General features: G+C 32.9%; 2 protein-coding genes across 6 annotated transcripts; both read right to left on the reverse strand.

Annotated features, from left to right (window-relative positions):
* Positions 1-862: 862 nt before the first annotated feature.
* Positions 863-3,022, reverse strand: LOC149480246 (epithelial serine protease-like). Of its 5 annotated transcripts, none has more exons than XM_089706328.1 (5): positions 2,831-3,022; positions 2,262-2,529; positions 2,010-2,099; positions 1,574-1,729; positions 863-1,079 (listed from the first exon to the last, which is right to left on the reverse strand). In XM_089706328.1, the coding sequence occupies exons 1-5, from the start codon at positions 3,020-3,022 to the stop codon at positions 934-936; spliced, it is 852 nt and encodes a 283-aa protein (XP_089562454.1). In that variant the 3' UTR covers positions 863-933. The 5 variants fall into 5 exon arrangements, with proteins under 5 accessions (XP_089562454.1, XP_089562455.1, XP_089562452.1 ...); XM_089706329.1 differs by having other exon boundaries at positions 863-1,038; positions 1,545-1,729; XM_089706326.1 differs by having other exon boundaries at positions 863-1,038; positions 1,536-1,729.
* A 4,627-nt stretch (positions 3,023-7,649) lies between these two features.
* LOC149480247 (epithelial serine protease-like) lies at positions 7,650-9,966 on the reverse strand. Its single transcript, XM_089706386.1, has 5 exons — positions 9,626-9,966; positions 9,169-9,436; positions 8,841-8,930; positions 8,436-8,635; positions 7,650-7,755 (listed from the first exon to the last, which is right to left on the reverse strand). The coding sequence occupies exons 1-5, from the start codon at positions 9,818-9,820 to the stop codon at positions 7,651-7,653; spliced, it is 858 nt and encodes a 285-aa protein (XP_089562512.1). The 5' UTR covers positions 9,821-9,966; the 3' UTR covers position 7,650.
* Positions 9,967-12,472: the final 2,506 nt, after the last annotated feature.

Here is a 12,472-nt window from a genome sequence, read left to right on the forward strand (position 1 = left end):
CTTACAACAAAGAAAAATTAAATTACTCATACAGAATTTATTTTAATATGACTTACATTACCTAAATTATTTACGTAGTCCGCAAATTTTAATTGCTTGGTTATTTTCGTACAGAAAATTAAATTGGGTCTATTTAACATAGGAACTTCTGAGAAATTAAGAGTGATGTTTATAATAATATAGTAGATTCCTAAAATTTTATTTAATTTAGTAAGTAGATTAGCGTCCTCCGGCCCATGTTGCTATTTTTAATACCTACTAAAATTATAAATGCGAAAGTAACTGTCTGTCTGTCTGTCTGTTACGCTTTCCTGGTTAAACCTCTCAACCAATTTTGATGAAATTTGGCACAGACAATCTTTAGACCCTGAGAAAGAACATAGGCTACCTTTTATCAAAACACCACGCGGGCGAAACCGCGGGCGGAAGCTAGTAATTTTATAATGGGTTATATGTTTTTAAAGGATTTTTTAAACATAAGTAATCCCATTTGTTATGTTTTTGTGTTTGAATCTTCAATGGCAAAATATTTAGTAAAAAATTTTCAATTAGCAAATCTGTAGGTAGGTATTGCTTATAATTTAGAATTATCTTTTTTGTTTTTATGTTAAGAACGTGGCTGTGGATGTAAATGTGATTTAAAAAAATCTAATCGAAATTAAAAAGTTATTTCGTTTTACATAATATAAACATTGTTTTTGTTGACAAGGAAATAACAGCAGATTCTATTTAAATAATATTATTTAACGAAAATTAATCAAAATTAATCCCAATAATACATTATAAGTAATATTTTCATTATTAATAATTATTATACGCAAGAGTGAATTTCGACAAAGGAGTAAGTACAAGAAACACAGAGTAATTTTTATAATTTATTTACAAAAGCGTTATTTATTATTTATGTACAAATGCGATCAATATTGAAGTAGTTTACAGGCGAGAGCTCAACCAGGAGTTGAAGGATGTAACTCTGGCGAACCCAGCCGGGAAGCCGCGCTGGCAACCAGCAGCTGCACCGAATGATGTGATACCAACCTGTAAAGAAGAATTTATTACTAGCGGTCCATATGCCTTCACTAATCTAAACTAATATCTTAGAGAGGGAATATCTCGTAGTATATTTTGTTAGTAGTATATTTATAATGTTTTCACACTGTCTACTGAACCGATTTCAAAAATTCTAAAGACTAAAGACATATAGCACTCAGAGATCACGTACAATGTTGGTACAAATCACGTACAAATTCAAGAGTGAAAGAAATTTTGAAATATCTCAAATTCGTATTGATGATCAACTAGCTTTCCGCCCGCAACTACGTCTGCGTAGTTATAAGAATTTCCCATTGAAACGAGATGTTTCACCGAATACAAAGTAGTAATCCGTATAGTAAGTATCCTAAATACTTCAGATGCAATATAATTATTATAACTATCACGTTTATTACGTTTCGATGTGAAAGAAAAATAAACAAACTCACATTTTTATTTACAATTTTAGTAAGGATTAAGATAACTAGGATAGAAAAGCTTACCAAGGTAGCAGAGGTAGCTGATCCAATAGCAAGAGGACCACCAGAATCACCACCGCAAGTGCTGCGACCGTTTTCACCACTAGTACAAAGGGTTGAGTCAATGATGGTGGAACCGAAGGTGTTCCTGCACTCAGCGTTCGTGATAATACGGAGGGAGACGTGGCTCAAGAAAGCGCCGCTTGAAATACCAGCACCTAAAAAAATAACGTTTTTAATACTATGACAGTAATACTACCATTTAAAATGTGAAGATTTTTTTAGTAGGTATCGTTACAACACGGTTACAACTAAATAGGTCTATGAATTTCATTTAATAATAAACTTGATAAGTTGAAGAAAATGATTTGAATTTTTGAATTATGATGCGATTTTCAAATAGTTTAATGATGTCGGAAGTGTATAGTTGCATATAACAACATGCTATATGCTCTTTTGTATGCATGATGCTCAAAATTAAAGGTGTATTTTACTAACTGTCACTAGTTCTGCCAAAACCTGCGGCGTTGGCCCATGTGCCGGCGTAGTCGTTGCTTCCTGAAGCCAGGCTGATTGGTTGGATGCTGTCTAAAATAATTAGAAATATAACATTAATATAACATAATAAAGAAATGGATATTGGGCTAAATTTTAGTTACTAAACATAGGAGCATATTAAATTGGAGATTTTTAATAATGGATAACACATCAAGCGAAGTTGGAATTGGACTATGATAGAATGAAACTCACTCGAGAAGGTGACAGCGTTGATTCTGATAATAGCAATATCGTTAGCGAGGGTGATCATGTTGTAGCTTGCGTGCATTTCAACATCTGAGGTGGCGATGCGGGTACCACCGGAGAAGAGAAGGGTAGAGCCAAGGACAACTGTGAATTGTCTGGCCTGGGAAGAGAAAGTTCTCCAGCAGTGGGCAGCTGTAACCAGTCTGCGGTTGTTCAACAGAGATGAACCACATACTGAGGTTGATCCAGTTGTTAGAGTGATGACGAGACCTCCCTGAAATAAAACATAGCATTATGAATATATAAAAACAATATCTATATATATAAAACTCAAAGGTGACTGATATAGTGATCTATCAACGCACAGCCCAAACCACTGGACGTATCGGGCTGAAATTGGGCATGCAGGTAGATGTTAGGACGTAGGCATCCGCTAAGAAAGGATTTCCCAAAATTCTTGCGGGAACGGGGAAAAAAGGGGATGCACGTACAAAGTCGTGGGCGGAAGCTAGTGAAACATATAATAATCAATGATATTTTTTTAAATAACTGAGTAGTATAAAATAATAACTTACAATGTAAGGGTAAGCACCGAGAGCTGCAGCAGAGCCTCCAACGATTCTGGATCCGTCGAAGTCAAGCGCTTGTTCGGCCTGTTTGATTCTTTGTGCCTCAGGAATACCAATTTGATGGTGATAATCCACGGTAATTGGCACTTTGGCCAAAGCCACAGCTAGAAGTCCGGCAAACACTACTAACAACTTCATTGTTGATACTGGTTACAACGTTTGGTGTAACAGACATTTTCATCTTGTGTTTTATACCAAAAGGCTTATCATCTCCAGATACTACGTTTTATGATTTATCAGCGTGCAGGAAATCAAGTCGTTTGTACATAATAGTATTTAGTTTATAACCTTTTCAATCTTATCATTTTTTGTCGGTTATTCTGGTACTTATTGTTTTTAATATAATCATTGTTAGTAATAATTTAAGGACTTTTTTTGGTTGATCATATTAACGATCATTAGATTAAATCAGCAGATCTTAAGCCAATTAACATGTTATAATGCTTTTAAAATAACCTACAGATTAGAACATTAATAACAGTGAGTCTGCAAAGGGCTCCGTATTATTTATTTTTATACATTTGAAATTGCCTACTAGCAAGTCCGTGTCCCTGCAATGGGAACATTATAGATGGGCTGATGATGATGATGAAGCTTTGAAATCTAACATTCGTTTTAGCTATTTTTAAAGTGAAACTTTTATTAAATCGTCTCAAACTTTTTGGTCTGTGTAGCGCATGTCGCGTGACGGTCGACTGCCGAGTAGGTATAAAGCAGTGTTCGGAACCGTACGATAATTATCGTACAAATACGATAATTTTGTGCCTAAGTTTCACTTTTACCGTGGTTTCATAAAACCACACAACATTTTTTTTATTATTATCAGACAGTATGATTAGAAAATACGAACTTTGAAATAAATAATTTCAAGTTTATTTTTAGTTTTCATAACATGTTTTAAAGTGCGTTTTATGTTTTCAAAATTATAATAATTATAAATCTATGAAGACCTAATAAACACACAGATTTGTACTTTAGAAGAATCATAAATTATTTTTGTCCCATAGGCACATGAAACCAAAGAGTGATCGCGGGTGGCCGAAAGGGTAGGTATGAGTTGCCCCGCGCAAAAAGGCGAAGGTTCGAATCCTGCTTTATGATCGATTTCTTTTCTAATGTATAAAATTTCTTTGTCAATAATAATTTTCCCTTCTTAAGAACAACGGAATTCTAAAAGGTACATAATCTTACAATTCAATTTCAACCGATAAGAATATTAATAGGAATGTCTACAATATTCGTTCGTGATCCGCATTCTTTAATAGTCGTATTAAGTATTACAAAACATCTGAGTTTATATAAAAATAATAATAGTTTAAAAAAAACTAAAAAACACGCTTTTTATAGAAAACCGAACTAAAAAATAGAAATTTTTTATCAAATTAGTGTATTGTCATCGGTCCTCAATAAATCTACAAAGTTTGAACGAAATCTGGCCGTTTAAAGTGGGTCAAAATCGCGCCCAAAGAAGTCGGTTACAAACATACAGGTGAAGCTAATATAAAGCGTGTAAAAAAAAGTTTTTTATCTTATAACTAAAATAAACCAAATACTCTTCTTCTCTTTCTTCAACAAATTACGGTTTAATATACGACGTGATGTCAAAAAGATTCATACCATTTCATTATAGAACCTACTTTTTAATTTATAAGTTACAAAAAATGCTCCTGTAATAAGATTTTCAGATACTTGCGTCCCTTCGCACAATGTGAATTTTAAATCATTTCGCGAAGTTGTCTTTGTATTTTCACACATATAAGTAATTTTAATAATAATAAATTATTTCCTTTCGTTAGAACTGCACATTTGCTTAACTTTATTTTCAACTAGCGGTCCGCCCCGGCTTCGCCCGTGGTACATATTTACGTTTTCTCTACATACTCGTACTTCAAGGAATATAATAAAAAAAGAATTATCGAAATCGGTCCACCCGTTCTCGAGTTATGCGCTTACCAACACATTTTGCGATTCATTTTTATATATAAGAAGATTACGATAATTTGAAGTAATAAAGAGAAAAAAAATGTCTCTTGTAATAATAGGTATTTTTTGATTGGTTACAATTAATGTAGTTCCTAGACTATATTTTCTATCCTGCAAGTTAGACTGATATGCAGTATTTTAGTTTAGATCGGTTTCTGTCAAGCAAAAGCCTTAGTGTTTCATTCACTATACCACAAAGTTCAGATACAACCAGTAGGGAATCTTCATACAAAAATTGTTGTACTGGTTATATTATCTGTATATTGTGACTATTCTCAGGCTGGACGCGAACTGTGAAAAATACATGATTTTATATTTTTGATTATTCATGCAGCATGGGAATGCTGCTTGTATAAGCTGTTTGTATACTTAAATCGTCCCTAAATCGTCCATTATTAGCATTACATTATTTAAGTATTGATCGCACAATATACATCAGTTCTATTCAAAATAAGTTCATATAAATTCAATATACATAGTATCCTCATGGAATGTAAAATATGGCGCGAATTTTATAATAACTGATTTATTAGGGAAATTCTGTAATTTATTGGCAGGTATGAATTAATTTTCACGATTTGACGAACATGGATATGGATTGTTTAATCTTATTCATTTACAAAATATTATGTAGGGTAGTTATCTAGTGTAAGAATTGTGAAATTTCGGATCACAAAAATACATTATTTTAAAATAATATTCAGATTGTAGGTATATTAATTAATATTGAATACTTACAATTTTTTAAGAAATTTAAATATCAAATCTAAAGATTTAAAGTAAATTAATATTATTTTTATTTGTTAAGATCTTATTAATCTTAACGTATATTATCGCAACTAATTACCTTACCTATCAGAGTGATATCGCAATCATCGGCTGAAAATATTATTATTCTGTACGTAGTAAGTGCCCGTTTATGCAGTTTCCATACTAGTTTAGTCTCCCTGAATTGTAAATAAAAAACAATCATATTTACTATGTATATATCTATTACCGAAAATTGATAAAATCGAGTACCAACTGACTAGAGCTTAATATTTTTTTAAAGGAAACGTTAATAAAATATTTATTAACGTTAAGTAATAAATAAAATATTTTGTGTACTTCATCAGTAGTAGTAGTTAATCAGCTGTCATAGGTTTATGATAATATAATGTTAGACGTAACTTTTGATTTAATATTTTTGTGGATGAGTAGTTGTCAATATAATTGTCACTGTTTCCTGTCAGAACAAGCTTAGCTGTCGCATACTATAAATTGCCGCGTTTCTTTGTCTCGTGGCGCATTCGTACGAATCGTGCCTAGGGGCTCGGACGCTGTTTATACGACGTTCGACCCAACTACCCTCACTTTACTAATGGCGCCGTTTCATTAGTCGTTAACTCGTTCGGTATACAGCATACGGGGAGTCCCCGCAGGCGAGATAACAACCAATGAAAACAAGTTCCCCGCATGCTTAATACCGACCGTGATATCGACCAATGAAATTCATCGGTCAATATACAGCTTGGAAAATGGAGGTTCTCCCTACACCCCGCATGCGGGCCCTATCGACTAATGAAAACGGTTCCCCGAATGCTGGCCCTGTGGCACGCGTTCCAGAAATCTCTCGCACCCCGCATGCGGGCCCTATCGACTAATGAAACTGCGCCATAATAGTCGTTGACTAGCTGCGTTTTGTTATCAACTACCTACATCAATTAGGTAGCTGTGTAGAATCGCAGTACATTCTTATTACATTCAAACTAATATTTAACCTTGTCTCGCTTTTTATTTCTTACAATAAAATAATATAATAGTAGTAAGTTAAAACCAAGTAATAAACTAACATAACACACATTACCAGAAGGAAGCACATTGCAATCTAAAACATCTGGAGAATGTTCACTACATTGAGTACGAATATTTGTCAAAAACTTACTCAGAACTAATAATAACACGTGTTACTATTAGGTACAATCACTATTACTATTAAATCTTTATACAATACTACCGTTGTTACTCTTTTCACTATAGTTAATTAAAACGTACTCATCATCATCTTCTTCTTCTTATATATATAAAAATGAATCGCAAAATGTGTTGGTAAGCGCATAACTCGAGAACGGGTGGACCGATTTCGATAATTCTTTTTTTATTATATTCCTTGAAGTACCAGGATGGTTCTTATGTAGAGAAAACATAAATATGTACCACGGGCGAAGCCGGGGCGGACCGCTAGTAAAGAATGAAAATATAAATAATGCTCTACAATATAAAGAATGCTCTTATACTTTACAACCGTATGCCCTTTTTTTCAATAATAATTTTATTCAAAAAGTTGTCTATTAGTTGTCACTAATCAGAGTCTTTATTGGGAAGTCTTAAACTGCTGATTGTTATAAGGACATACAAATTGATTCTTTTTGATTAATATCGATAGCATTATTTTGACGCTAGCTAGACCAAGTAATTCTATTTGGAAATTAGTTTGCAGGAAAATGTAACGAAGATTCGCTCGGAATAATTTATTCCATTATATCTATAGTCCGAGAAAATTAATAAAATATAGCGGTTATAGATTTATCTTAAAATATATTTCTCATTCTCATTGTCAACGATTTTAACCATGGAGAATTATTAAAAATAACACACAGATGTTTCTTTACAGATATTTAAAAGCATTATCAAATTATCTTATAAAACAGAATCATCATAACTATAATCAATACATTTTTGTTATATCTCGCAAAAGTTTTAACGTCAACTTACAAAAATATATTTAAATACTTTATAATTAATTAAATACGAGAACGAATCCATGAGTTAAAAGCAGTGATTCTTGTGAAGCCACTCGGTGCACCGCTTTCGCAGCCATTCGCTGATCCAAAGGACGTGAGACCAATCTGGAAGAAAAATTCATTTGTGCTTATAATTTCATCAATATCGAAAACAATAAATAATGAGTTTCTGACAGCGGCTACGCCCGCTTTGCCTTAAACCTTATAAATTTTATACTAAACACTTCCTCTTGACTCACTCTATCTCTTAAAAAACAACAGAATCAAAATCCGTTGTGAAATTTTAAAGATTTAAGCATAAATAGGGACATAGGGACAGCGAAAGAAACTTTGTTTTATACTACCTATGTAGTTAACTTTTAATTTTGCTTTGACCATGTTGGCAAGGCCGTGGCTAATAGCAAGTTGTATAATGTATATATAATAAAAAATACACATATGTTTATAATATAATATAGCTTATAACTATGGTTGCTTTCAACCAAATTACATTGCTTTTATTAATTAACCTATCTTTTTCATATGTACAATGACTATTAGAATAGAATAGATTTTTCGCAAATAATGTACATACATAAGAAGTAAGACACAAAATTGAAAGAAAGTAAGATACATAAAATTAGACATCATGTTTGCCGAAAATTTCTTATTGTGTGTGTGCATTGCACTTCCAGAAAAGGGTCTTGACTCCGCTTTCTGCTGTAGTCGCAACAGGCTGCAACTACAGCGGTGGTATTCTGTCAAGACTTTATTATTATTACTATTACTAAAAACAGAAAAGTTACCAGAACAGCAGACGATGGAGATCCAATAGAAAGCGGACCTCCAGAGTCACCACCGCATGTATTTTGTCCTTTTGGCGCAGTCGTACAAAGGACAGAATCAATTATTACTATTGGCCCGTAAAGATTTCTACACTCAGCATTCGTCATCACACGAAGAGACACGTGGTTTAAAACAGAGTCATTAGGAATGTTAGTTTGAGCTGGAATCATAAACATAATCCTTAAAAAAACATACCGGCCGAATTGATAACCTCCTCTCTCCTCTCCTTTTTTTGAAGTCGGTTAATTACAAACATGAGAGAAAAAGCATGATGCACGTAATCATAACATTTAAAATTTAAGAATATAAGCTTTTAAATCATTTCAAATTGTGTTAATAGATACATTTTTTCAAATTTAACTTACAGTCACTGGTCCTTCCAAATCCAGCAGCATTTGCCCACATACCAGCATAACTGTTACTTCCAGATGCCAATGCAATTAGGCGAATATTGTCTAAAAATTAAGGATGTTATTTATTAGTAACGAATTCATCTGTCTACCAAAGAACACCATTCATCAATGTGCCTCAATAACAGGCATAGTTGCAACCGTACGAAGCCAGGGGAGATCGTTAGTGATAATATTTTATGGATGAAATGAAATATTATTTAACAATTGCATTTTAAATGTGTTTGTGTATTCCGTTTTAGATCGAATAGGATAATAAATAATTTATAAGAAGGTTGCTTACTTGATAATATAACTGGCTCAATTGTGATGATAGCTATATCATTATTCCAGGTCCACGTATCGTAATTTTCATGAATTTCCACTCTGTTCGTATTTATACGCACACCACCAGAGTAAAGACGAATCGATCCAAGGACCACTGTGAAATAAGTTGCTTGGGAAGCAGGAGTTGTCCAACAATGAGCCGCTGTAACTAGTTTGCTGTTGGTAACCAGGGATGAACCACAGGCAGAAGTATGTCCGCTGGTTAAGTAAACGAGAAGACCACCCTGAAAAATAGTAAATCATTGACTTCTCTATTATCATCTCGAAAGGTGATTTGTTTGTAAGAATATCACTCAAAAACTTGTCTGATTAAAAAATTCGATCACTAATATAAGCTAGTTACTTCAATCCCTTTTTATTCCTCACTAACAAGGTCACGTCAAAATGATAGATTTCGAACAGAATACACTTACGAGATAAGGATAGGCTCCAAGTGCTGCTGGTGTCCCTCCAACAATCCTAGCGCCATCGAAATCATGTGCCTCTTCTGCCTGTTTGATTCTTGTAGCTAATGGTATACCGATTTCATTGTGGTAATCAAGAGTTATAGGCTCTTTAGCTAAAGCCACTGCTAAAAGTGCCGCCGCTATCACTATTAACACTCTCATTGCAAAACGAAGCGTCTCTGTTGTCTTATTATGCTTATCTCATTATTATATACTGAAATGTTATCATAGCCATATCCAAAGACCATGTTAAATTATCTATGTGATCCATTAATATAATATATCATTCGCAGAATTCATTATACGGACCTATTTATGCAAACAGGAACCAACCCACACCGGATCAATTTCGAGAAAATGAGGTTTTTGTGAAAAGAGTTTGCAACGCATACTGCGTTGTAAAATTTGGAGAAAAAAAGTTGTTTGGCGTATGTATCATATTGAATCCTATCTAGGGATACATGGATATTTATTAAATTTTAACAAAATAATCCTTGAAAAGCCCGGTTCTGTCTTGCAAAAAAGCACTTTTGTGGGTTGGTTCTTTATTGCAAAATTATTTTGGTTTTTATTGTTGTCATAATTAAAGAAAAACGTTAAGCATCCGATCAAATCAGGCTAAATAACGCAGCGACAGTTCGCTGGAACCAATTGCAACTTACGTATGCCCTTAAAGTTAACAGGAAATATATAAAAATCCTTGATTAGACTTGTCGTACTGTATGGATTGGAAATCTGGGCAGTGAAGAAGATGGAAAAAAAAGCGATTGCATTTAGCGAAGATGAGAATGTTGATATGGATGTGTGGGGTGACAAGAATAGATGAAATAAGGAATGAATATATAAAATGAAGATTTAAACTGGTCTTATTACAGAAAGAATGAAAGGGAATTGTCTGTCTTGGTATGGACATGTGGTGAGGATAGATGACACGCATATGACTAAGAAAGTGATGGATATGAATGTTAATGGATGCAGAACAAGAGAAAGGCCAAAGGAAAGAGGTGTTAGTGTGCAAAGTTATATTATGAAAGAAAAAAAGAGTAAAATATGCCCTGATGTTTGTCAGGAGAATAGAAAAATAAACCGTGTTATACCGACTCCAAATAACATGGATTAAGGACAAGAAGGTCATGATAAAATTGTAATAATATCAAAATACATAATATTTTGGTTTCACTTTAATGACACTGATATTGTATACTTAAAATTTTTAAAGAAATTTAAACGTCAAATCACATGATTTAAAGTAGGTATTCATTTTAAATTGTTAATTAATATTATTTTTATTTGTTAAGATCTTATTAATCTTAACGTATATTATCAAAACTAATTATTATCTTATCAGAGTGATATTGCAATCATCGGCTGAAAATATTATTATTCTGTAGGTATTTATGCAGCTTCTGTACTAGTTTAGTATCCTTTGAAGTGTAAATATAAAACAATCATATTTTATATGTATACCTATTTCCTTAAATGGATAAAATCGGGTACCAACTGACTAGAGCTTAATATTTTTTTAGAGGAAACGTTAATATATTTTGTTCACCTACTTCATCAGTAGATAGTAGTAGTTAATCTGTACATATAGGTTTATGATAATATAAATATAATAGTAGTAAGTTAAAACCAAGGAATAAACTAACATAACACACATTGCCAGAAGGAAGCACATTGCAATCTAAAATATCTGGATAATGTCCACATTCATGTACATTGAGTAGGTACTTGACTTACTTAGAACGAATAATAACACGTGATACTATTAAGTACAATATTACCTACTATTAAATCTTTATACAGGGTGTCCCAAAAAGTAGTGATATACTGAAGCTGGGAGGTAGAGGACCTAGAGGGCTATCCGCATCACCCCCATGTATGTTATGCGATTTTTCGTATTTTCGGAGTTTTGTTATTGACGTTTTTTTCATCTTTTCACCTATCGCCGAGTATGATGAGATTTTCACTCATGGTGACGTCAATTATTGCGGAAGATACTTGATTTTTTTGTGTGCTAAGCTGAAAGATAGGCCAATTCAGTATGTTAACATTTACTATCGTTAGATCTTTGAATGGAATAAAAAAGAATTAAATGCCAAGAAAGATAAAATTACCCAGTATGTTGACCACATACTGGGTAATTCGTGTCAAGAGCCCGTAAAGTATAAAATCACATTAAAAAGTTTTCCGTTTGGCTTTTAAAAACTTGCTCTATCTATCAGGTAGCTACCCTGAAAATTTCATTTTATTATTCAGAAGGCTTCAATCGAAAAATTTAAATCTAAATTTGGTAAGTGCAAAAATTGAATTAACATGATGATTAATTAAAACAAATTAAAACCAATTAAACAAGGTGTTTAATTACCAGAAATTTTTAAAATGACCCCGCTGTTGCTCAGTGCAAGTACGACATCACCGTAAAAAGTTGTCTTTTAAATGTCTGAATGCCCTTTTATCATTTTTAATAGTTTCTTCTGCTACTATGAATTTCCGGGTTATTTCTATATCTTTTGAACAAGGTGTAAAATGCAAGTGCATTGTTCAGGGCTCTTACAATTCAATGATTCGAATGTTTTCGGAAATACATTATTATAGTAGCGAAGATTTTCATGCGCATTATAAATTTTGGAGTACTGTAATTATTGATGTTTTCAGTTCCGATATTATTATACGTTCAAATAAATACAGTAGTAAAAAATGGAAAAAAAGTCTAATGCGTAGATATTAATAATTGCAATATCCTAAATTCACGTTTTCCAGTGATTACACAATATGCGGAAATATTAAAAACACAAACTGGACATTTTCCAA

Source organism: Colias philodice, chromosome 18, assembly GCF_061535455.1.
Source record: "Colias philodice isolate Cphi_HAF_F1 chromosome 18, ilColPhil1 Martin Lab GWU primary, whole genome shotgun sequence".
In the NCBI taxonomy this organism is placed as follows: domain Eukaryota; kingdom Metazoa; phylum Arthropoda; class Insecta; order Lepidoptera; family Pieridae; genus Colias; species Colias philodice.